Source organism: Varanus komodoensis, unplaced genomic scaffold (assembly GCF_004798865.1).
Source record: "Varanus komodoensis strain SLA01 unplaced genomic scaffold, ASM479886v1 scaffold14_1, whole genome shotgun sequence".
Taxonomy (NCBI): Eukaryota; Metazoa; Chordata; class Lepidosauria; order Squamata; family Varanidae; genus Varanus; species Varanus komodoensis.
The window spans coordinates 12398742-12426172 of NW_025335438.1; the positions used below are offsets into that span (position 1 = coordinate 12398742).

Consider the following 27431-nt stretch of genomic DNA (forward strand, 5'->3'; position numbering starts at 1 on the left):
AGTCCTCAAGCCAAGACTATCCCTGAACACTGAACTTTCATACGTCATGAAATGTCTGTATGTTACTTAACATCTGTAGCATAAGCAATCCACAGAATCAAGGTGTGAGAATTTTCACCTCCTTTGTGAGACTAGAGAAAGAGTTTCTGGTTCTGTATCAAGGTCACATATGCTCTATTTTTCTGTGACAGGGATAAAAATCTAACATTAGTTGACAGATAAAGCTGTGAACCCGTATGGTATAGTGGTTAACAGTGTAAGTCTGGGACTCAGGTGATCTAGGTTGTAGACTCCACTCAGCCATGACACTAACTGAGTGACTTTGGGCCAGTCACAGACTTTTAGCTCAACCTACCTCACGGGGTTGTTGTGAGGATAAGATTGAGAAGAGGAAGAGGAGAAGAATAAGTTGCTCTGAGTTCTTTGAAAAAAGAAAGTGGTGGGATATAAATCTAATAAATAAACATTTAAATTCGATCATTCAGAATATTTAAGCAAGAGGTTCATTTCTTGTGAGTTAGCAGAATTTAAACATGATCTAAGCCAGCTTTTTATGCATGATTACAATCCTGTGCACGTATTGATTTTTTAAAGCTTTAGAATTTACTGAAATTCAGAGGCATGGAGGTAAGATACTGTGATCACGACTATCATTTAACTGTTGATAACCTTAGCCTCCATGAGCCTGTAATGTCTGTGCTAGAGGAATCTTCTTCAGAAGAGCTAGAGCTCCTGCAGACACTGCTTTTCTCCTTTTCCTTCTAAGCAGACCGAGACAAAAATGTTTTATTATGTTAAAGCTGGCTTTAAACTATTGCAAAAGTCAATGCAGATCCTCCTGCTTAGAACTGATCACTTGAAGTGCCTGACCCATCTCAACTGGTCCACCCTCTTAACCCGGTGCTGTACCCTCAGATTAATGATGATAAGTTAGGTCTGTCCCCTCCACAATTGCTTGCCTACTAAACTTTCCCACAGTTTTTGAAACTATCTGATTTTCAGCCACTTCCTGGCTTATCTTTGGATCCAGTGGCCTTGACATTTCAGTGGCAGATTCTTCTTCACCTGTATCTCAAGCCCTTGAATACTTTTTTATAGCAACAGCAGCCAAATGGGAGGCAAACCAGGAAAAGTAGGACTCATCAGGAGAGATGGCTACAGAGGCTTTTCTGGAAGAGGAGAAACTTGCCTCTAAGACAAGGCTAAGCAACTGTTTAGCTGCAGAGAACTACAGCCTCAAGAGGCAAATCAGAACAATCATTGTTAAGAAGCATCATGCTGTAGAGCAGGGCTTCTTAAAAGGGAAGCAGAATTTCCAGAAATTTTGAACCCATGCCAGAAAAATAAAATCCCTGAGGTGTTTCAGTCAATAATGGAATGTTGGGGGAAAATTAAATATAAGCAATGCAGGTGTGGGGGATTTTTTGTGCTCCTTACAGATCTGAGGTCATGGTGTTGCTTCAACTGCTATCAGCCTCAGACAGCAGGAATGCTGAGTGTTGAAATCCAGATCATTTGAATGGCACCAGGTTTGGGAGAGCTGCTTTAGGAATGTAAAGCAATTTTTTAAATTGTGTATAATTTGGTTTGCTCATAAAATTATCATCACATTTAAAAACTTTTAACAGAAAATTTAGTTACTATATTTATAGTAACAAATTTGAATAAAGTACAGTGGTACCTTGGCCCATGAACTTAATCCGTTCCAGGACTCTTGTCGTGACCTGAATTGGTTGTAAACCAAGTTAAATTTCCCCATAAGATTCAGTGTAAATAAGGTTAATCTGTTCTGTAACTATTTTTTCTTTATCAGAAAACTGTGAAGCAAAGTGACAAAGAACAACAAAGATCGCGGCCATCTCCCCACCCCCCAAGCACGAGCATGGCCATCTCCCTCCCCCAGCACGGCCGCGATCACACCTGTCATCCCTGCACGCACCCATCATCAGTATGCTGCGGGGGGGGGGGAAGACAGGCACGAACACGGGCACACTTGGGGGAGGGAGAGACGGCTGAGATCACAGATGCGCTCATGCAGGAAAGACAGGAGCAATCACAGGTGCACTCATGCAGGAAGGATGGGCGCGATCTCGGTCGCCACTTGCAGGGGTGGGGAGATGGCCGCAATCGCAGTCGCCACCCACTGCGGAGTTTGCAACCTGAGCCAACATTTTAATGAAATTTTTGTTTGTGATTTGGTCATGAACTGAGGCATTCGTGAGCCGAGGTACCACTGTATGGTTTTAAATTTGAAGTACCAAGCATGATAATTTTATGAGCAAAACATTATATATGCTTTTTATATCTATTAATGTAGAACATGTTTTAGTTTCCTAAAATAGCATCTGTTCTTATTTGTAAAGAAGTTTAAGAAAATTCCTATATCTGTTTCTGTTTGTAGGATGGAATTTAGGGAAATTTAACCCATAGGGAAAGCTGAGGAAGCATCATCTTCAGATTGCTGAACAACTATATTTAATTTAAGAATCTTTAAGTAATCTCAGCCTATCATTTGAAGAGTGACATTTTATTCACTGTTGTAAATAATAATGAACATCTTAGTTTTTGTTCAGTTTGAAAGGTGGTCTCCAGTGATAGTGGCAATCCCCTGCCTATGCCACAGGAACCAGGATACTGCATTTCTTTTATGTAGAGAGGGTTTATTCTACTGGCAGCAGTTCAAAGGCTTTATAGCTGAAGCAGCATTTCCTAGTAGTGAGGTTTGATTGAGAATGTTATTTAAAAACTCTAGCAGTGAGTTCTGTAAATCCAAGTCTTAACATTAATTTAAAAAATAAGTGGGATAACCCAAATACTGTTACTTTGCACCTGCTGACAGTTATGGAATAACTTACAGTGTTTCTTTTTTCACATGTGGGTTTTAGATTAGAACTACATTAATTGACCACTTACAACATCTAAACAAAACACATACAGAAGCATAGGACTTGGTAGAGCAAAGCCCAAACTGTCAAGGAGCACATTTTTCTTCCATATTATGATATGGTGATTCTACACAGAGAAACGGAGCTATTTTACTGAGTTCTTCAAGGGTTCTTCCCTTGGCCTTCACATCTCTAACCTCTTGTAAGTAAAAAACTCCTCATGAACAGAGCTCTTCCCAAGGTCTCAGATATTTTGTTGGTGAATCCTCAGTGTGCTCCGAAAGCTTCAATCTATAGGCCTCATTTCTCATTAGGGTGGACTGCTGGAACAGCATGTTTGCATCACCTTTTGTATTTGGTGTTACCATTCTTGATCCGTGGTTACTGCAATTTTGAGAAATTTCTAAGCATTTTGGGAAGAATTAATTATCTTGACTACCCCTCACAATTTCCTTTTTACTAGTTCCCACATCTTTTACTAGTTCTCAAAAGAGAAGTATCCTCTTTTGAAGTGAAATGTGACTTTGTTGGACTTATTTAGCAAGTTTCCATTTAAGTTTCAATTTCATTTGATGGCAGTATAGGCACTCTTTCCAGTTGGTTAAGCAGCACTCATTTTTTTGCACTAGGCTCTGGGCTAGAATACTGTTTAGGATTAATTTGATATTTGGAAAATAAAAAAGGCTGCTTCATCCATATATGAGGAATAGAACATTGCATTGAAAAATGACTGGAACCTGTTTGCAAGACTTTTAGTTGACTACTAGTCCAGGAGATCTCAGAGTCTTCTTCAGACACAAAAAGCATTTCTGTCTGTCTATCTAATACAATGCTTGGAGAGCTTGGATGTAGTATAAGGTCTGGCCTAAGCTCAGTATTTCTTGTGAAATATATAAACTTGCCTTAGTTATGATGAAATAGCCATTGATGATTCTACTTTGGTAAATAGTTCACTGCTGGAACAACTTAAACTTTTCCAAAATATGCTGGATTTCATTTGTTATCAAACAAATTGCTATCATGTATTACAAAGACAATTTGAAGGAAAGTGTGCAAGCAGAAAAAAGACATAATTGGAAGTCATTATGATCCTACAATACAGCTGCCTACTAACTGGCACAGCTTCTTAAGAATTGATTAAAAGAACCAAGCTTTTCAATTTCCTTGCAGATATTATTTCAATTAAGGCTGTATCAAGCATTTGATCAGCATGTATGAATAGCTAGACATAAGCAATGTCTTGTATGGCTATGGTGAGCAATGTGGGTAGTGTGTGAGTGTTAAAGGTAATTTTTCTCTGTGGTCTCTGTGCATCACACACATGGGTGCTGTGCCTGCGCAGTGCCTCAGTTTGGGAAGATTCTTCTAGCTAAGCCTACAGTTTTTGGTGGAGCCCCACCCACTTCCCTCTTAGTATAAATAGAGCTCCTGCCATTTGTCAGTTTGCTTTTGACTGCTGTTTTGTTGTGCCTTGGGTTTCTTCCTAGCCTCAATATTTTCTCCTCACAACTTAGTTGTTTTATCTCTTCTTCTTTTTGCTAACTGTTCCTATTTTCTCATGTTTCTCCCTCTTCCTCATTACCTCAAATCCCCTTATTAAAAAATAAAAATGCACTTAAGTTCAGACATTGGAGAACACTATGAGATGAAAGGCCCCATATCCTTATTCTCCTACTGGGCCAGATTTCTTAAGGAACATCAGTAAAATCATATAACACGGATTAGTTATTGGACCACTTGCCTTATTCAGAGCAGAGGTGGCTTTCCATTCTTCCCTTGAATGCTTATGCCTTATGAGTTGTCAAGGTTCAATACATATTTACCATCTGTTGTGGGGGGACAATTAGCAGTTTTTGTTAAGTCTACTTAGAGTACATGTGGTACAAGTATGTGTTCTGTGGTTGGTCAGCAATACTGGAAATGCAGAATTATATTAATAAATGCTTAAATAAAAGTTACATGTTAAATGTGCAACTTGTCATATGTTAGCATTCTTGTATCTTTTGTAAAACAGGCTTTTATTTTTATTTTTTTCCAGAGGAAATAAAAGCAGAAACTGGAAAAAGAAGGTACCTTTTTTCTTGATTGAGCATGAATTGTTTTCACCTATTTGTTGTGTTTATTTACAGTGCAACCATGTTCATCCAGCAATTAGGTCTTTTGTTCATTGTAACTTTTTAAGGGGAGGCTTCTCAAGCTACTTGTTTAGTGCTAAACTACCATGCCATGAGAGATATCAGGAAGTAAAGTACCCGGAGGAGGGCTTTCTCTGTGGTGGTGCCCAATCTGTGGAATGTGCTCCCCAGAGAGGTCCGCCTGGCACCGTCGTTCTTTGTTTTTCAGCGCTAGGCCAAGACCTTTTTATTCAAACAATATTTTAATAATCTTTAATATTTATAGGTTTTAATTGTGCAGCCAGTGTGTTTCCGGGTTTTAATTGTAATTGTTATTTGTTTTGTATTTATTTATTTCTGTGAGCCGTCCCGAGGCTATATAGCAAGGGGGCGGCATATAAAAAGCTTTTAAAAAATAAATAAATAAATGTCTGGAATGTAGAAAGCTCACATAGAGACATGCTGTACGTGAAGGGTATCAAAACCTTCCACGGTATTGTACAAATGCAAAGGGGAAATGTATTTTAGTTATTTACATTTCTGGAGTGTCACTTTTTCATTCTAATCACTTAGACTTTAAATTACAGTTAGGGAAAAATGGAGAGTGTGAGCACACTGTGAAATCAGTGAACCTTCTAGTGAAGACAGCATAAAGCTTTTGAACACCCTCTGGGAAGAAAACCATTTTAATCCTTTATGATTAGCCTTCACTCAGCTCCAGAGCAGTCTGCATGTGTAGAACTCGCTGATTCGTCATATTTTGACCTTCTGGCATATGCATTCCCCTGTGAGGTTCTAGTATGAAGGAAATTTTGCAATAGGCTTGGATTTGCCTTGCCTCGCCTTGCCTGCAAAACTGTTACTGTTTCAGGGGTAACTGAATTTATTCTGGTGTTCAAAGTCTATTTTAAGAATAAAGGATGTATATAATCTTTTTTTAAAATGTGGATTTGCCTGATGTAGGAAATTGGGTAAAGCCACTTCTGTTTGTACACTTAAATCAGAAATGAACAGAAGTAGATTTCCAGCTATTTGAGACAAACTTCTAGAAGGCCCTATCAAAGAACAACAAAGTAACAAAGAACAACAAAGATTGCAGCCATTCCCCCCCCCCCGCACGACTGCTATCATGCCCATCTTCCCTGCATGAGTGCAACCATGACCATATCCATAGACGGGTGCGATCACAGTCGCGCTTGGGCTAGGAAGACAGGCATGATCGTGGCCATCTCCCCACCTCCCTGAGCACAATCGTGGTCATCTTCTCCCGAGCATGACCGCAGTCGCACTCGTGCAGGGAAGACGGCCCAATTGCAATTGTTGCTCAATGCGGAGTTCGCGACTTGAGGCAAAATTTTTCTGAAATTTCTATTTGGGATCTGATTTGATCATGAACTGAGCTGTTCATGAGCCGAGGCACCACTGTATGTTGGGCTGTTTGGGACTGTTTGTCATATGTTGGGCATATAAGATGATCCCCAATTTTTGCTTTGCTATTTTTGGTTTCAAGTGTTGTCTTATACACCAATATATATGGTAATAATTTATGGAACAAGCAACCAGGAAGTATGTTTCAGAAAAATAGTGTATATATTGGCATGTAAGGTGACTTGCATATAAAACAAGGTCAATATTTTGGGCTGTTTATATATGCTGAGTGTATAAGGGTGACCCCCAATTTTTGCTTTGCTATTTTTCTTTTCAAGGGTTGTTTTATATGCCAATATATACCATGTTTATTTTTGCAGTGAACCAAATAAATGTTACATTTGTACACTGCATATATGTGACTTCTCTCTTTCTCACAAGTAGTGATGGTACGTATATTAAGTTCTAAGTGTTAAGATGCATCCTTATACAAAATAACAATGTTCATTTCCCTTTATCCATATTGGGAAAAATACTCTTATGCATCCAAAGTAGAACAAACAAACATTCAGTTAGTTAGCTGATTCTGTTAGGATAGATTTGCCTCGCAAGGCTGGTGTAATTTTAGGTTCTGCTATGTTAATAGCAAATTAATACTTTTGCCATTGTATGGTAGTTGACTTTCACTAATTTGTGTCTTTATTTAAATATTAGTTTCAAATGAGAAGGCAAACTTTTAACTCAATATTGATAACTGAACATGAGCATAAATATGTGGTGATCAGCTGTAGACAATTCTGTGTTCATTTAAAAATGTATACTATTAACACTATTCCTCTTATTCAGTCCTCCTCATGGAGAAGCAAAGCCTGGTTCAAGCACTCTTCCACCAGTGAAATCAAAGACAAGCTTTATTGAAGCAGACAAATACTTCTTACCATTTGAATTGGCTTGCCAATCCAAGTGTCCCAGAATTGTTAGCACATCATTAGATTGTTTGCAGGTCTGTATTGAATTATATGTGGTTAATTTGCTGTTTGTGATATCCTTATCATAAGGAATGAAGAAAAGCAATAGCAATTCTTAGATAGTATTTAATTTTCAATCACTATGGTTTAAACTGTTTTATAATATTTCAGCTTGGAAAAATATGTTGCATAATAAAAACAGAACTTCTTGGTAAGAAACCTTATCAGGTGATGTAGGACAGTTTTTTACAGTCCCTCCATGTTGGTGGAATACTGTACTAGCACAAGAGAAACAAGCTATTACTTAAACAACCAAAAATGAATGCTTCTTTCTGGAATGGAGCGGGTCAGCAGAGCTCACTGAAGAAAGCTGCACTGACCATCTCCATTCTGGAAATGCACATTTCCATTTTTCCCATGTTTACTTCAGGAATGGCTAGTTTCTGTTGTGCTAGTGGTTTATTCCATTAGTGCAACAGAACTAGCAAGGCATAGCAGCAGTATAGGATACTGTCCATAGTTGGGATTTTCAGTAACCTGGTTCAAATATCTTGGCTGAACTACATTGCCTCCACAGGTCCTGCCGTGCTTCATGGGACCTGCCAGTTGCACAATGAGGCTTTGGCACTTCTAAAAATAATCCTAGAAATGAATAGAAATGTTTGTTTTCAAATTGGGACTGATCAGTCGAGCCCTCTTCCATTGGCTGCCACAACTATTCCATTATTTTTAGTTTGTTTTTAAACATTCTAAAGCAGCATTGGGTGTTAGAAACAAAATTCAGACACCTTCCCTTATGCACATCTTCCCCTCTTTCCTGATACATATTAATACTGTTATGTGCATTCTGGTTTGTGGTAACAATGATCTTTCTCTGATATTCAAAGCAGTCAAACTATGGTATAGCAATAGTTTTGATTCCAAATCACAAGCAGAAACCCATTTCAGACTATAATTTCTGAGTATCATTTGGAAACAAACTATAAGAAATGGTTACCTTAATTGCCCAGTTCAGATTTCATGGGAAAAGGAACTGAAGAAGAGGAAATGTACCAATGTCTTGCTAGTTCCTACATGGCTCTGATTTTATCTACATAATTAATTATCACAGCCTTTAAAAATATATTTTGCTACAATAGGATATTTTAGATAAGAATTAACATCACTATAAGGTACAGTACAAGATCTAATGTGTTGTTTGTTCAGACTTGTTCTTTTGTTTTGCTCTCAGAAACTTATAGCCTATGGACATTTGACTGGCAATGCTCCAGATAGTACAACTCCTGGGAAAAAATTGATTGATAGAATTATTGAAACAATATGTGGCTGCTTCCAAGGTCCTCAGACAGATGAAGGGGTTCAACTGCAAATTATAAAGGTAACCAACAGCATATTGTTAGCAAACAGATTCTAAGAAAGCACAGAATTTGCTTTTGAAATGTGTTGTAGGCACAAGACAGTATGCTGTGCTTCAAGTAGACTGAACAAGAGCTGAAACTAAAAGCATTTAATACTTTAATCTGGTGTTACTTCATTGCATGTGGACCAGCAGAAAGATGACTGTAGCTGTCAACTCCAATCAGAAGTAATCACCTTGTCAGAAGATGAAGGAATTAATTTCAGGAATCCTTTCCCTTCCCTTTTTACCAAATGATTGCTGCATTTCACTTTGTCAACATTTGTCATATGTATAGATTGAGAAACTTCACACAGAGACTGAAAATGTATTTGTAAAGTTAAAAGGTTGAGGGGATTTCTTTCAAAACTGACTGATCAAAAGTCAGGTATCAATTAGAAAAATGCTTGTTGACTGGAACCTTTCATTCCACACGATGGCTTCTTTGAAATAAGTGCAGCTGGAATGTTTGAGTGGACTAGGGGGAAAAAGCTGAATTTGAACTATTTATCCAAACTGAATAGGATTTGTTATAACTAAAATACCTGTTTGGTACATATTTGCGTCACATTGATCTGAATGTTATATACCTTGATTTACTTGTTTAAACCATACTGTTTTCAGTTTGTCTGGAGCATTGGATTTAATATTTCAGTTGTTATCATTTTCTTTTAATAGCTCCACTTGTACTTTTTTAATTCAGTGGAAATACAGGAATAAATGTTTAATGAATAAGATCATTAAATAAGATCATCAGTATGAAAAATGTATAAAAAGAGTGTGTGTTACCTTTTGAAAGCCCCATTCAAATGTGACAGGCTCAGAATAAAGCAGCTGCGTACATGCCCTACACAGCTGTTATCTGGTTTGCTTAATGGTGACATATCATGGCATCCAAATATTCAAGCCACAGTGATCAATTACTCTGGCTTATTGTTACATCTCAGCATGATGTGGGTGGGTTGTTAGCATGATTAACACACCACCCTCAATCCATGGGCTAATTAAGGGTTGTAGATAGTTTGTTAACCACTTTAACAACCCACCATTGCCATTTTTTGGCATTACATTAAACCACAGTGACAGACATCCATAGCCTGAATATTCAAAATGGCAGTACATATTCCAACATAGCATGCACTGAACCCCACCATGGCTTATATAACCCACAGAGGGCTGCAGTCATCATGCAAACTGGGCCATTAAGTGTGCTTGTATATGTTGTTGGAATAGCAACAGTGAATATTCCACTAGCATTCTAACACTGTATACATGTGATCCAGGGCAATGTGGTATGCATTGAAATTAGATGTGCATATAGTATTTTTTTAATGTTTATTGACAGTGGCCGTAACATTGTGTGTATGTGTGTATTTTAGGCTTTGCTAACAGCAGTAACATCTCAACATATAGAGATTCATGAAGGGACTGTTCTACAAGCTGTAAGAACATGTTACAATATCTACCTTGCAAGCAAAAATCTCATAAATCAAACCACAGCCAAGGCTACTCTTACACAAATGTTGAATGTTATATTTGCACGAATGGAAAACCAAGCAGTAAGTATCATTACATTTGATATTTAAATGATTTAAATGCTTCTGTAATCTCCCGTATGTGCAATTTGATTGGTTTGCCAGCTTCTACCCAAGACCTTTTGTTTCGTATAACAATCACTGAAAAAGGCTCGAGGAACTAACCTGGCAGAAAAGCTGTTATTGCGTGATTTAATATATAAACTTTACATATAAGGGGCATTTAGTAGAACACCAAAATTGGTGTTGAGTTCCTGGTAGTGTTATTACTCAATGCTAAGTTGACACATAAAATATCACTGATTAAATCATGGATAAAAATGCTGACCTGGCCTATATCACTGAGACCTGGGTGGGAGAGATGTGGGGGTGGGGGTACTCCCAGCTGTGCCTGCCTGGGTACTCGGTAGAGCACCACCATTGCCTGGAGAGGTGCTGCTGTGGTTCATAGGGATTCTACCGCCCTCTCCAGGCTTCCTGTTCACTCAAGTCCAGGCTGTGAGTGTCTTTACCTTGTGTTGGGTGATGGAGACGGATTACAGATTGTGCTGGTTAACCATCTACTCTGCTACCAGCTGATTCCCTGCCAGAGCTGACAGAGGTTGTCTCCAACCTGGTGTTGAGTACTCCCAGGATGTTGGTCCTGAGTGCTATCAACTTCCAAGGCTCTCTTGTTCAGGGCAACTCAGGGCTGTATGGTAGCCATGACAATCATGGGGCTGTTTCAACATGTCACGGGCCTGACACATGAGAAGAGACACACTCTGGACCTGGTTTCCGTGACTGGGCAGAACGATGGTGATCTGGTGGTTGGAGGTTTGACAACTACCCCTTTGTCAAGGACAGATTACTTCCTCTTGAAGTTTGAACTTTCAGCTTTCTCTTCCTTCTGCAGGGGTGGAGGACTCATTAAGTTGCTCCACCCTCAGAGTCTAATGGATCCTGCAGGTTTCCAGAAGGCTCGGGGGAGGGGAGGGGGTTCTGGCTGGCATGGTAGGTGTTACTGTTGAAACCCAGGTCTCTTTATGGAATACAGAGAAGGCCCGGGCAGTTGACACAATCACTCCCAAATCCCATCTCTCCCATCACAGAGCTCCACCTGCTCCATGGTATATATCTGAGCTAAGGAAGATGAAGTAGGTGGGGAGGCGGCTAGAGTTCGGTTAGAAGAAAACTCTGGCCGAATCTGACCAAATATGGCTTAGTGCTCATTACTGACCCTGTTCCATGGTGGTGAAGATGACTAAACCTGCATTGCGTCCTCAGAGTGCCGTCCAGAAAAGCTGTTCTGGATGATTCTGAGACTTCTATATTCTGGTCCCAAAAGAGATACCAGTGAGCCCTTGGCAGCCACTGTGATGAATTTTCAAGACACTTCGAGGGCAAAATCACTCAGATTCACTCCGATTTGGACTCTACAGTTGTCTTGGTTCCATTGGCAGAGGTGTCCAGAGCTGTCTGATCTTGTTTCAATTTCAGTTACTATGGCCCAATGATGTGGACATATGGTGCTTAGACAAGTGTGGCCCACCACTTGTCCACCATTGCCCAGCATGGCTTATTGGGAGATCTAGGAAAGGGGTTTGCACCTGGGTCCAGGAGGCTGTCAGTGCGCCCTAGAGAGAGAGAGTGAGTGATGCCAGCCCCTTTGAAGGCAGCTGTGATAACACCACGCCTACAGAAGCCAGGCCTGGACGCAGGTGATGCAAACAATTTTAGACTAAGGGACCAATTTCCCTTTCCTGGGCAAGGTAGAAACATAGAAACAAAGCAAGTCAGAAGGGGACTCCCAGGCTAGTCTGACCCCTGGTTTCAGCCAGCTCCACTCATGAAATACCTATCATGTGCATGTCCAGCTTATCCTTGAACGCCCTTCCTGATGGAGCTTCAACTACCTCCTGTAGAAGCCCATTCCATACCCTTGGAGTCCTAACTATCAGGAAGTACTGCCTGGCATCCAAATTGAACCTTGGTTCCCTGAGCTTTGCTCCATCAAAATGTATCCTGCGCTCCTCCGCAGGGGAAAACAGGTCTCAACCTACCTCCATGTGGGACCCCCTCACGTACCTATATGTTACCAACAGATCCCCTTGGAGTCTCCTCCAGGCTGAAAAGACCCTCCTGGGCCATCTAGTCTGACCCTCGCCCCGGCTCCAACTGGCTCCACTCATGACATGCCTACCTCGTGCATGGCCAGTATATCCTTGAATGCCCTCATTGATGGGGCTTCATCCTCCTCTCATGAAAGCCCATTCCATACCCTAGGGGTCCTAAGTATCAGGAAATACTTCCTGGCATCCAAATTGAATCTTGGTTCCTTGAGCTTTGCTCCATCAAAATGCGTCCTACACTCCTCCACAGGGGAAAACAGGTCTCAACCCACCTCCGCGTGGCACCCCTCTCCTCCAAGCTGAAAAGACCCAGTTCCCTCAGTCTCACCTCATGCAGCTTCCCCACATTCTGGCTGCCATCTTTGTGGCCCTACACTGCACCAATTCTAACCTATCCCTCCTGTAACATGGAGCCCAGAACACAATACTCCAGTTGCAGGCTCACCAGAGTGGTAGTAATACCTTTCTATAGACCCATTTCAATTAGGTTTTTGACCAGGGTTTGGGATGGAAACTGCCTTAGTTGCCCTGTGGGATGACCTTTGCTGGAAGAGAGACAGGGAGAGTGTGACCCTGTTGATTCTTCTGGATCTCTTGGTGACTTTCAATACCATTAACCATGGGATCCTTCTGGAATTGCTGACCAGGTTGGGAGTAGGGTGCACCACCCTGCAGTGGTTCCACTTCTACTTGGCTGATTGTTTCCAGATGGTGGTGCTGGAGGACTGTTGCTCTGTGCCATGGTGACTGCATCATGGAGTTCCACAGGGTTCGATGCTGTTCCCCACGCTTTTCAACAACTTCATGAAATCACTGGGTGAGGTCATCCGGAGGTGTGGGCTGAGGTATCATCAGTGCACTGATGACACCCAGCTCTGCTTTTTCAGGTGAGGTGGTAGCTGTCCTGGAGACCAGTGCCAGAACTCGGTAATGGACTGGATGAGGGCCAATAGACTGAAGATGAATCCAGACAAGATAGAGGTCCTGTTGATGGGCATTCCTACACTCCAGCTAGGAAACCTTCAACCTACACTCCCCCTAAAGGATAAGGTTCATAACTTAGGGTTGCTCCTGGACCCCAAGTTCTTAGAGCCTTGACACAGTGACCCATGCACTGGTAACCTCTCGCCCGGACTACTGTAATGCACTGTACATGGAGCCACTATTGAAAATGGTCCAGACATTACAGCTAATACGGAACAGGGCAGCATAGCGGCTTACAAAGACTGGCTGGCAAGAACGTTACACCAGTCCTCCATCATCTGCATTGGCTCCCTGTTCAAGTTCAGGCCCAATTCAAAATGTTGTATTTGACAAGTAAAGCCCTAAATGGCCTGAGACTAGAGTACCTGAGGGAGCACATATATTCCTTTCCATCCATTTAGATTCTCTTCAGAACTCTTCCTCCGAATAGTGAGATCAAGGGAGGAAGGCATTTTTGGCAGTAGCCCCTAGACTTTGGAACCCATTCCCCAGGGATATATGGCTGGCACCAGCTCTTGTTTTGGGTTTTTTTAGGGACCAGGTCAAAACTTTTTTATTTAAACAAGATTTTGGTTAATTTAATTTCTGTTTATATTTTGTTATGGATTACTTATTTAATTTTATTTTTGGTTGTTAATTTATTGGCTCTATTTATCCTGTTGTGTGTGGTCATATTTTATCATGAGATGGTGTGTCTATTATTTTATCTATTTTATCACTGTATGTTATGCTGTTCTAGCATTTCTAAGCCATCCAGAGTACCTTCGGGTTATGGGAAGGCATAGAAGTAGAATGAAATAAATAATAAATAAATAAATATAATTGAAATAATTCCTGAACTGCATATCTTTGATTTTATTTATGACATTTCTATACTATCAACCAATCGAGATGGTTTATTGAAAATCTAAATCAAAAACACATAGCAGCCTTAAAAACCATAGCAATAACTTTTAAAAGCCAAATTAAAAAGATGTGGATTAAGGCATAGGAGTATTTGTGTTTATACATTTTCTGATATATAAGGTAGCATGCACGGTTATTCTGCCATAAGAAATTTTGTGTGTGTGTGTGTGTGTGTGTGTGTGTGTGTGTGTGTAAATATATATATATTTCCCCCTAGCTTCAGGAAGCTAAGCAAATGGAGAAAGAGAGACATCGCCAGCAGCACCATCTGCAGCAGTCACCCTTAAGCCATCATGAGCCTGAATCACCTCAGCTGAGACATCTTTCGGAACAGACTGTTGATCAGTTATCCCAGGATCATGAAGGGGACTTGGACAATCATACAAATGATGTAGACAAGAGCCTTCAAGAAGATACAGAAGCAGAAAATGGATCTGATATTTCCAGTGGGGAAAATGAACAGACAGAAGCTGACCAAGCAACAGCAGCAGAAAGTAATAATGGGTGGTTTAGTTAAATTGGGTTGAAAGAGGTTATGAATTTTTACTACCTTAGGGAATAAGTATTTCTTTTTAAGTTGGCTAAAAATAACATGCAATTTGTCTGCAGGCTTTGATATCAGGATTATGATTTCTTTATAAAATACTTTGTTGTTATAGTGGCTTTCTGCTTATTTGCTTTCTTGAAGTGTATTTAGGGAATTGCTAGAAATGCAGATTTAATCAATTAAACAAATTACCATCAAGTAATAATCTGTTTAAGAGTTATGTGTAGTTTATAGAATCATAATGCTGACTAGAATGCAATTCTGATACATTTTGAGTAAAGTATTTCTTGTTTTTATTTTGTAGCTCTGTCTAAAAATGATGCGGGGCCATATGATGGAGAAAGCAATCAATGTGAAGAAACAGCACAGGATGTTGTACAAAGTATAGTCCAAGAAATGGTGAACGTAGTAGTAGGAGGTAGTATATTAGCAAACTATGGTTTATAAAGCTGAGTATGATGCTCTAGCTTATTAAATAAATATAATCAGCAGAAATTGCAAGGTGCTTGAATTTTATTTCTGCCTCAGCATCACCTGTGTTTATTTGAACTTCTGCTACAAGGACAAGCAGAAAACTATTTTGAGGCAGTTAAGTTTCTGTTAACTTAAAGGGATATTTTCAGTACTATTTGAGCTAATGAGTTGACCTAGTTTTGAGTTATCAGGATTTGACAACTTATTTCTTTTTTTTTTCAAACTCCCTATTTTTTCCTTGTATGTGTGAGCTCTTCACAGCAGGTTTTCTTTCTCTCCTGAGAGACTAATGAGATGTTTATACATTCTGGCACTTTATTAAAATGTTTGATCAGAGATGGGGGAAATATTACAAATATCTAGTCTCTGGACCAATTTGGTGTTGCAAAATTCATTAAATGTGAAGCCCAATTGTCATAAATAATGTACAGGTTAGTTATAATTCAACAAAATATAGAATATTTTACATGGAATTTCACCTTGAACTAGACTCCTGGTTCATGTTGATGTTCCTGGTACTACAGTCATAGTCATGTTCTGATTTTTAAGTGCTATAAACATGCTGAACATAATTTTATGGTAAACACAGTATTTTCCAGTTATGTGTTTAATCTAGAATATTGTTCTGAATTCAATTGGTATAATCATATTAAATATAATCTGGTGTGATACCAAGAACTTTTGGCAACAAGCAGATAATCTGAGGATCTTGTTTTTGATGCTACTTTAAAAAACTAGGAGTCCTATGTTACCTATAAGGTTAATCTATTCCATTTATAATTGCATTACCAATTCTTTTTAAATTTAATTATTTACATGATATTATTATTAGATATCAAGATTATTGTTTTACTTTAGATGCAGAGGAAAGAACTGCTGAAAAGGGTATGACGGATGGACCAGTGGGGACTTCAGAAGATGGTAGTGACAGTGAAAATATTCAGGCAAATGGAATTCCAGGGACACCCATTTCTGTTGTTTATACACCATCTTTGCCTGATGACAGGTTATCAGTTTCTTCCAATGACACTCAGGTATAAGAATGTATCCTTATGCAGTATACATTTAGAATATAAAAGTGGAAAATTATAATTTAAAGAGGTTTAGGGTATTTTACAGTATATTAAAGTTCATATTGTACGTACAGTACTGCATAAACTACTGTTCCATAGGGGAGTAAATTTTCTCCTGGAGTACAGATGTTTTAATGTGAATTATTCATATGAATCAGTGCAAATACATGATAAGCACTATTGGTATGTCTTAGACCAGTATTATATGTAAATAAAATGTAGGAATAATCTGTAATTCCTAGTATACAGTAGCATGGATTTAATATTTTTCATTTGTACAGTAAATTTCAAGAGTTTTAACTTTTAAGGCAGCAACTAATGTTTTAAACATTCACTCTCTAAGCAGTCTGTATATGTGTTGGACTGGCAAATGGGAATATGTCTGAATAAAGAGCCCATTGCCACATTACTTATTAAAACTAGATCCTTTCTATGGTGTGTATATTGGAAAATTTTTCTTTCAGCTGCACTTGCAAGAATATTTAGATGGGTTAATGGCATTTATACAGGAAAATGACAAAATATTTTGCTTAAAATATTTCACAAACATATCTGTAAAATACATTATAGTTTAAAACTATTGTTATGAAGTCTTTCATATTTTTACAATTTACTGATTACACTTAAAATGAGAACTTACTTTATTATTTATTTATTTGATTTTTATGTCTCCCAAATAGCCATAAGCCCTCTGGATGAGTTACATATAATCAAAACCAGAATACAATCCAATAAAATCTGCAAATGCAATAAAAACATTAAAATCAATAATAATCAACAAAAATTAACTACTACTAATAATTACTTATTAAAATATTAAAGCTAAATAAAATAAATAAAACAGATAAAGTTGAATGAAATATTAGGGAGTAACATTGAATAAGATTCTCTATCCTTAGAAAATTATTTGGATAAGCGGTGGTTTGAGATTTGGGGTTATGTTTCTTGAACAGTTTATTATTGTCAGTGCAGATATTATTTTATTTATTGTCTTCATGTAATGTTTAAAAAAATCAAGAGGAGATTTCAGAACATGCTCTTACCTCCATTAACTTCCAAAGGGTTAACTAAGTATGTTGCAGCAGTCCCAGCAAAAGTTTCTAAGAGCTTAAATACTAATAGATTTACTATAGAAGATGATTTTGTGAGCAAGGATTCATTTTATCAGATGTATCAATTTCATGCACTTCCAAGTCTCTTCCAATTCAGCTGAATACACAAAACACAAGACAGACCCCCCCCCCCACATACACACACACACAAAGATAAAAATCAGAATGGCAGTAAAATTCAAAAAAGTCAGTGACAAATTAATTAAAGTTTAAACATATATATATATATATTTAAAATTGAGCATAGTGACTTTTCACAAGAGCAGTAATTGGTGATAGTATCTAAGTATGTTTGGATTGTATCTTTCTTAACCATGAGTAAGATGTTAGAACTCATAATAACCATAATTCAGGCTCATCAGGGTTTCCTTTGAAATTCTGAATCTGAAACTTCTGTGAAGTATTTAAAGGAAATTCTGGTTAGCCTTAATTGTGGTAGTATCATTCCCATCAAAATACATGTTTGAGGGAGGGAGGAAGAAAAAAGAAATTACAATTTCATGGTTGTCTTTTGATTTGCTGATTGTACTTTTCTGTAAGCCAGCATTTCAGAGCATCTGTATGATCAATAACTATAAAAGAATATGGCCCTGAATGGCCTTTCCAGAAACAAGCAAAGAACCATCTTGTTTATAAATGTTATAAATTTACAATATTAAAAAATAAAATTTAAAAGATTTCATGAATGTAATTTTTTTAAATTGAAAAAGTTATTTATAGAATGTTCTAAAATTGTATCTAAATTTTAAAAGATCTTTTAAATTTTAAAAATTATTAAATCTAACTCTTTAATTTTTACATTTTAAAAATTTTGAATCTAAAAGTTTTATGGTGGACTTTTCCCTAGTTTTTGGACTATTACATTATATACATTGCATTCCCTGCGTATCAGTTGATTCTAATTAACTTTTAAAATATTAGGTTTGTGATTCTGGAGCATAACAGTTCATTTAAACAATATTAAATGATGCATTGTTAATTAGGGAAAATATGTTATAAATATGTATGGTATCATGTTTCTATTATATTCTTGTTTCTGTAAGGTGAAAATTACTCACTATGCCCCTCTGAATGCTAAATAGAATCTAAAATATGTTAACTTTTTTAGGAATCTGGAAATTCTTCAGGACCTACCCCTGGTGCTAAATTTTCCCACATCTTACAAAAGGATGCCTTCCTTGTATTCAGGTCACTGTGTAAACTCTCCATGAAGCCTCTGTCAGATGGGCCACCTGATCCAAAGTAAGCTGATATTGTTGTTTATGAATACTTGGGTAATACAACTATTATTGTATTGTATTACAGTACAATACAGAGTAGTACTTCACCCTAATTCCCCTCTCTTTGCCTTTGAAATGCAGTACCTAACATCTAGTATCATCTCAGTAAGTTATGTAAAAGCAAAGAAATTAGAACCTGGTGGCACTTAATCAGTTAGCATAAAAGAAGACTGTGGACAATTCTGATTAGAAGTATTTATATTTAGCTAGACCATTACACTCACATAAGATCATTTCTAGAGTAAATTGGTCTTTGCAGGGGACTAGATTGGATACCAACCTCCTGGAGCAAAATATTGAAAAAAAGATAGTCTGAAGAGCTGATTGCTTATTTTGGGGACTAGCACTGCTCCTCCTCCAAAATAGTGCTTTACATAACACTAAGCTATGTTTGGTTGGTCGTTGTGTGAACAACCTATGATGTTCCTAAAGGATGATCAGGAAAGCTACTCATTCCCTTTTTCTGCCTCAGTTCAGGGAACAGTGTAGCAGGACTTCCCTCTTGCTCTTCCCTCCCCTCTGCAACCAGGAATAATTTTCCTCCTTCTCCCCAAAATGGAGAAAGCCAGCTTGGCAGCTCACTTATATGATCCCTGTTCTGACAGCCACTGATAGCCTCTTTGAAGGGCCCACGCAGCATTTTAGAAGAACTATCAGTGTTGGCAAACTATTTTTTTAAAATTTGCATTTACATGGAGTTGCCCAATTCTGCAAGTGTGCAAATTTGAAGCTTCTGCAGCATGTGTACCAAACCTGATCACTGATGCAAGGTGGTTCCAAATATTTTTTTTCTTTCCTTTGCTTTCTCTTGACAGCTGTGAAAGGCAAACTGTCAACAGAAAGCAATGCTATGAGTGATTTTACTTATGGAGAGGTTCACCAGGCGCCGAGCCTATATTCTTTTCGGCGACAGGTCAAAACCTTTTTATTTAAGTGTTATTTTAAAACTAGTATTTTAATAGTTTTAAGCAGTTGCTCTTGACTTAATTTATTTTTATTGGTTGTATATATATTGCTTTATATTTGTATCAATTGTTACTCGTTTTTGATTTAAATGTTAGTAAGCTGTCCTGAGATGCCACACATAGAAAAGTTTTAAATAATAATAATAAATGAACAGTGATAGGGTGAGTTGAATTCCCTTTGCAGTGAGACCTTAAAATGTTTGTTTGCTTGCTTGCCCTATTAGTCCTTCCCTTCAGGTGATACACATTTTTCAGTTTTTAACAAGATTATAGCTGCTACAAAAAGTGCAAAGGTGGTTTTTAACAGCTAACTAGCTCCCCTGTAAAAGCTTTTGACAGAACTGTAGGTGATGCCTGCCTGAGACATATAGGTATATATGTCCCAGTCTAGAAAATTCCCATGGGTCATAACGTTAACTTTTGTAATGAGCGATTGTATTATTTTTGCTATTTTGGGGTAATTATGTCTTTGATACATAAAATGCACAGTGTATTATACAGTAACCTGTTACAAGAAAGGTCAAGTCAGTCAGTCATAATTTAGCTAACAAGCATTAATGCAACTATTTGTCAGTAGGTTAGTTTTGTAGTTGTTGTTGCTCATTGTTACAATCATTAAGTTAGAAAAGTTATACATAGTTTCTTGAAATAGGAATCCACAAATATTCTAATCATTATGATTATTTCTTCCTAGGTCTCATGAATTGCGATCAAAGATCCTTTCACTGCAGTTGCTGTTGTCCATTCTGCAGAATGCAGGGCCTGTTTTTAGGACAAATGAAATGTTTATTAATGCTATTAAGCAGTATCTTTGTGTTGCACTGTCTAAAAATGGAGTGTCATCTGTTCCAGAAGTATTTGAACTTTCTCTCTCTATATTCCTGACTCTGCTTTCAAATTTTAAGACTCACCTGAAAATGCAGATTGAGGTATACCTTCAGTATTTTAAATGCCATATTTGATGCACATCTTTGTGCCTGTAACCAGCAAATAGTTTGGCTAAAATCAAATGGGGATTCTGAAATATACATAAGTCTTATCAAAAAATAATTATATTCTAACATCCAAGTGGTTGGGCCTTCTTAAAGTTAAAGATCACTTTACTCAAATAAAATAACTGGCTCCCAAATCATTACTGATTATGAGAACAATTTCTTGCAGCATTTGAAGAATGTAACTAGATACACGAATGTTCAGAAACTGACTAAAATGCGGAACTGGAATCTGTTCCATCTCCATCTGACTTTTGCATGTTTGTGTGGGTGGCCATTCATGCAGTCTGCTTGTGAAGGCCCTGACAACCGTATGCTTCTAGTTGTGCAAATAGGACATATATGCATCTGCCCATGTGTGAGAGCCCCTATGTAAACTTGAAATCCAACCCATGAATCAGCAAATCCATATTAAGTAGAGGTGGCATTTATACTTTATTAAGTATATGTGCCACGTTTTTTATCTTTGAAGTCCCAAATGGTTTGGAGCCCAAATACCTGAAGGAATTATCTCCCTGTATTCCCTGTCCATCTGTATTTTAATATCTGGTGGCAAGGCTCTTCTCAAAGGACCTGTTGCACATAGTATATCAATAAAGGAGGGAGCTCTTGTCATGGAATGCCCTGCTTCTATAAGTGTGCCTGGTACCAACTCGTACGCTTTTAGTGACTAGTAAAGCTTCCTTATTTGCCTGACCATTGGTTAGTCTAGTATTTACTTCCTCTTAAGTTATTTTATGAATGTATTTTTGTTTTTGTATTTTCATGTTTAGAATGCTGCAGAAGTTGCTATTAATAATGTGATTGTGTTACTGTGGGGTGTGGGAGGGCAGGACCTTAGTGGTTGGACCTTAGCTGACCTTAGGAACTAGTCATTCAGCTATGTGGAAAAAGTCTGCTCCAACCCCCAATCTTAGCTTTAAACTGAGTATCTGTGGAAGAATCATTGTTATCTTACTTCTTACTTCAGATAAATAACACAGTACTTGGGAAGCAGGAGAGAAAAATGAGATTCTTATATCCAAAATATCTTTTGTCCCTGGCAAAGCTCACTGTAAGGCACTAAATGAAATTTCTATCATACAAATAACACCTCATCATTGTATGACACTCATTCCTTTAGTGAATGATTTTTCTCACTGTGGTAGGGACTTGTTCTAGAATTTCACTTTTCTGTTCCTCATCAGTGTTTGTCTGCAATGATCTATGAGTTAATGAATACTCATAGAAACAAACTGAATTCAGGTATATGAATTTGTAAGTATATTTGTTTGTTTCCTTTCAGTGGCACTGCATTAAGTCTAACACTTTCTGATACCACTTCTGGAAAAAACTACCTTTTTACAATAGCCAAGATAAAGAGTTAGTGTGGAGAGTCTGGTTCAGTGTGTCCTCAGCGTTTTGCCATTCATTTTCCAGGTTATTACCCAGCAGCAATCCTGGACATTTGTTATAGTAGTTAGTGATTAAGTTGCAGGCTGTTTTTATCCTAGCATTTTGCAGTGGTCTCCTGTCTTTCAGGTGCCGTGACTGATACTGTGTGTGTTCACGCCTGTGCACACACGCATGTGTCCATTTTGATGTATATATCCAATTCTGTGGCATGTAGACAATTCTCTTAAGAAGCTTTTCTCTAAATTGCTTCCTAGCAGCAGTGGTAAGATTTATGAAAAGCAAAACAAAGCATGATATCACAGTGCCATGTTGTTGTTGTTTTTTATATGATCTCACCCATATTACCACCCTGAGACATAGTGAAGAGCAGATATAAAATCAATCAATCAATCAATAAATATTGAAGCAAAAATACTTAGGACCTCAGACACAAGGATCCATAAACCCTTAAAGCTAGTTCCATGACCCCAATAGGGAATCAGTCTTATTTTCCTTTAGGGCAACTTCTCATGTAACATACTGAAGACATTAGGTCAACTGTGTAGATGGAAGGAAGGAAGGAAATGCAGTGCTAAATCCTGGCTGGGTCCCCCCACCCTTCAGTTTCAGCGCCAGTGCAAGCCTCTTGCATTATTCTAAGACATTGCTTGGATTTCTGCTAAGAAAAAGTTTAGATGACATTTTTGATCTGTTCAGCACCTTTCATATCTTGAAAATAGGTGATTTTAAAGGACTTAACTGTGGACATTTGTGTCCTAATAAAGGTATGGAAAACCTGAGGCCTGAGAAGCTATAGGCAACCCTCTGGCTAATCTCAGGAACCTTGTGCAAATAGACAGTTTAGACTCCTGGCCACCTGTTCAAATGGCAGAAAAGGGAAAGAAAGAGAAAGTGGTGGAAGAAAGAGATATACAGAAGGTGTTGTTACAGAAGAGCTTCAGTTGTGAAGGCTCTCAGCTGCATGTATTGTTTGCTTTTGCTTTAATTAGTTTTATGCACACAGCTTGGCTTAAAATTAGGTTCTGAAAGGCACATCTGGCAAGCTGCTAGGGCCCTGGTTAAGGCTCTGAATTCCTTCAGAGGCACAAAAATGACATAATGTACTTGGTTTGCCTTGATTAGATTAAGGGACTGCCTCCTTAAATATGCAAATGACTGACTGGTAGCCCAGCTAACCAATGCACAAGGGTATCTTTGACCTGGCCAATAAAAAGCCCTGGCAGTAAAACTGCCCCAATTCTGAAGTGTTCTCATTTCCTAGACAGATCAGAAACACTACCTGAGTACTCTTGTTGATCCTTGTGCTGTTCTGTATAGGCAACTGTATATAAATCAGTAAAGAAGCAAGAACCCTCTCCCAAGTTTTCTATTCATTCCCCAGAACAAGTGTTTTCCTTTTGTGCTTACTCTAACCTCTGGGCAATCAGACTTTTCGTATTCTCTGTTTTAAACCCTATAACTGACTTGAAGTTTGGGCAGTTAGTGTTCATTTTTTTGCGTGTGTATTCCTTACATCGATGTGTCTCAGCACTAACAATAACCTGCTGTCCATTCTGGTGACTTCCCATGTTTCAAAGGCCAGAGTTTCCTCTCATGGTTTCTAATTGAACCCTCTTATAGCCATGTTTAGTTGGGGAGATCTTTTGCTTTGTACATCCAAAAGGAATACTTTATTGTCCCAGGTAAATTGCCCCTTGGATTCCAAAGAATTCATGTTCTATGTGTGCAAGAAAACAGTCCAATGAGGCTACATAGGCACTATGCAGCCTCTGAGTGGGTTGTCAACTTTAAGTCCAGGAGAGGCAACCATAGAGTGAGTGTAAGATACCTGGAAGAAGTGATTCCAGAAAAGTCTTGAGCATATTGCACAATTTTGTTTTCTTTTGTGAACCCTAAGTAGGAACCACATTGTCAGCACTTTCTTTCTAAAACTGTTTTTTTTTTTTTTTTAACTAAACTGTATTGGCTACAGAGTCCCTTCTAACAGCATAGGATTCTGCATACTCTGTCATTCCAAAGAAATCATCCTTTCCATTCTTTCTGGATAACATTTCCTTTAGGAAAACTTAGGCAGCTTGAGGCTTATACCCCATTTTTTAATTTGGTACTAAAAGCTGATAAACTCAAGTGTAGTTTTTCCCTGCATTATTTTTTTAAAATTCTGGCAACCAACAGGGAAATGTGATCCTTTGGCTTCATCTTCCTCTGAAACCAGATAATTACAGTAACTCCAGCTCCATTTATTTTCCTTTCCTCCAAAGTCTATTTATCTCTACCACCACCCCAACCTATCTCTAGTGCTGAGCACTTTTGGTTGTAATCCTGTGCTTTGCCACTTCCATAGTACCATCTTCCACTCCCTGTTTCATAAATGTTAATCTCGCTGATGTTTGTCTCAATCCTGTTTTTCATGTTAGGCCCAATAAAACTAATAAACTGGCCCATGTGCGAGGTAATGGGTATCCTAACCAAGCATTTTTTTTCTTCTGGAATGAACATGCACACCCAGATGGGTGTGTGCTTGTTAAGAACAAAAATCTGTAAAAAAAATAGTGGGATTGGAGTTTAGAGATACGTGAGCTAATTTACTTATTTAGAAGTTAGTATTAACAGTTATGTCCTTACTTAGAAGTTAGAACTGGATATGTTCAGCCTTGAGAAAAGACTGAGGGGTAACATGGTACCACTTTATAAGTACAGTGGTACCTCGGCTCACGAATGCCTCAGTTCACTACCAAATCGAGTTGCAAACAAAAATTTCATAAAAATTTTGAGTCAGGTCATGAACTCCACATTGGGTGGTGACCACGATCATGGCCATCTCCCCAACCCACTCCAAGTGAGGAGATGGCCATGATCGTACTGGGGGTGCGGTGAGGTGGCTGAGATCACTCCCGTCTTTCCTGCACAAGTGGAACTGCGATCTTGGCCATCTTCCCCCCCCAGTACGATCATGCCCGTCTCCCCCCCAGCGCACCCGCAATATGCCCATCTCCCCCCAGCACACTTGTGATCACGCCCATCTCTCCCCTCCAGCATGCTGGGATGAAGGGCGCGTGCAGGGATGACGGGCGCAATCGCAGTCATGCTGGGTGGGGCGGGGGGAGAGATGGGCACGATCTTTGTTGTTCTTTGGCACTTTGCTTCACACTTTTCTGATTTAAAAAAAAAAAGTTACAGAATGGATTAACCTTATTTACATTGAGCCTTACGGGGAAATTTAACTTGGCTCACGACCAATTTGGGTCACAACCAGAGTCCTGGAACAGATTAAGTTCGTGAGCCAAGGAATCACTGTACCTGAAAAGCTCTCACAAAGAGAAAGGACAAGATCTCTTCTCACTCATACCAGAGTGTGTGACATGAAATAACAAGCTCAATTGAGTTGCAACAAACCAGATTCAGGCTACATATCAGGAAAAAATTGCTAACTGTTGGAGCAATGCAACAGTGGAACCAATTGCCTAGTGAGGTCATGGGCTCTCCCACACTAGAGACATTCAAAAAGAAACTAGACAGTCATCTGAATGGGATGGTGTAAACTGGTCCTGCAACAGCAGGGGGTTGGACCTGATGGCCTTCTTGACCCCTTCCAACTTTGCTATTCTATGATTTTCTATTTTATTGAAAGCATAGTGCATACATCTACTATGCGCACACCACACCTGTGGTCAAGACACCTACATATCATTGCATGTGTACACATGCTTGTTAAAGAGGCTACATGGCAAAAGGCTAGCCCTGTCTGCTTTTGGCTGCAGTTCTGCCCACCACTGATAAAAAATCCCTAACAGATTGCTACCAAGGGAATACATCCCTCAGCAGTACTTCTGCCATAGTCTATTAACTGGATTACTTGCTTTGTCAGATGAGCAATGACATGAATTTAAAAGGTTGATTTTTTCACAAAAGGGAAAGGGGCATTTTAAGGAGCAGTTCAGAGAAAATGTTTAATAGATATTAACCTAGGAATGAGCATCAGCCACATGCACTCCTGCCTCACCCTTTCTGCCCACTAGCACCAGGTTCAGCACACTGAACCAATGTTGTTGTTGTTGTCTTATGTCTTTCAGCTTTGTGTAGCAGGACATCCAGATGCAATTTAATGGAGCTGGTAGAATAGTAATTGGAGTAAATGCAATTACAGTTAAAGTCAAACTCTGTGACCTTCATAGCCATATGTAATCCTGTGCTTCTCCCTGAATCACTTCCTTTGAATTAAAATGTCGCTGTACAACATTGCTGCCTGTTATTTTGATGAATAGCATAGCATATTGTCATAGGATCAGGTTGTACTCTTAGGAAAGTTGTACATTTATATAGCAAGATTAAAAACTATGAGTTATTAAAAAACTATTTCCCCCCAAAGGAATATGTCTTCTATAAACTATGTGAAATTTTACATAAGTCAAATTATGGTTTATAAAGGATAATTGGAAGGAAAGAACTCATTAATGAAGTGCAGGTTTTTTGAAATGGAAGCAACTTCTTTCTGTTTGTATCATTTCTCCTAGGTTTTCTTCAAAGAGATATTTTTGTATATCTTAGAAACCTCCACTAGTTCTTTTGATCATAAATGGATGGTTATACAGACACTGACAAGGATATGCGCAGGTATTACTCCATTGGGCATACTATATGTTTAAAAATGGTTAAAGATAATGTATCTTGCTGGTTTGATCATTTTTGTTATGCAGGATTTTTGTTACTATGCTTATACATACAAAAGCTCTTCAATGTATACTTTTGTTATGGTTACAGATGCCCAGAGTGTAGTAGACATCTATGTAAACTATGACTGTGATTTAAATGCTGCAAACATATTTGAAAGATTGGTTAATGATCTGTCAAAAATTGCTCAAGGAAGAGGCAGCCAGGAACTTGGCATGACCAATATTCAGGTAGGAACTGAGGCATATTTTGTTATCTTTCTAATTGGAAAAATGTGTTAAAATGGAAGGCTATCTAAATCTTTTTGTAAACATAACTTCTTGCAGGAGCTGAGTTTGAGAAAGAAAGGACTTGAATGCTTAGTATCTATATTGAAGTGCATGGTAGAATGGAGTAAAGATCAATATGTAAATCCCAACTCTCAGACAACCTTAGGTAAGCTGTTTACTTAATATTGTTATTCCCTTATGACAAGTTGTCCAGGATTTGGGACCATCTTTTATATTCCGTTTTTCTAAGAGTGCCACCTTATTTTGCTTACATAAGTGAATTTTTTGATTCACAATATTTCTGTTGGGCCTGTGTGTGTAAATTTCTACCAGTAGCAGGGTTGGATCCACTAATATACTAGTGGAAGAATTTCTGTGAGGTTGCT

The 27431-nt window shown here is 38.4% G+C and overlaps 1 protein-coding gene across 3 annotated transcripts in view; it reads left to right on the forward strand.

Moving 5' to 3' along the window:
* Positions 1–27431, forward strand: part of ARFGEF1 (ADP ribosylation factor guanine nucleotide exchange factor 1) — a 94690-nt gene that overhangs the window by 22975 nt on the left and 44284 nt on the right. Inside the window, exons 2-13 of one of the 3 annotated variants that reach the window (XM_044424063.1) lie at positions 4924–4954; positions 7214–7370; positions 8567–8713; positions 10111–10290; positions 14485–14761; positions 15119–15232; positions 16147–16322; positions 18582–18715; positions 20413–20647; positions 26620–26722; positions 26867–27006; positions 27103–27211. In XM_044424063.1, coding sequence (XP_044279998.1) covers positions 4924–4954; positions 7214–7370; positions 8567–8713; positions 10111–10290; positions 14485–14761; positions 15119–15232; positions 16147–16322; positions 18582–18715; positions 20413–20647; positions 26620–26722; positions 26867–27006; positions 27103–27211 — 1803 coding nt within the window. Of the gene's footprint in view, positions 1–4923; positions 4955–7213; positions 7371–8566; positions 8714–10110; positions 10291–14484; positions 14762–15118; positions 15233–15261; positions 15720–16146; positions 16323–18581; positions 18716–20412; positions 20648–26619; positions 26723–26866; positions 27007–27102; positions 27212–27431 lie in introns of those variants that run through there. The other 2 variants (XM_044424064.1, XM_044424066.1) reach the window with 2 other exon arrangements.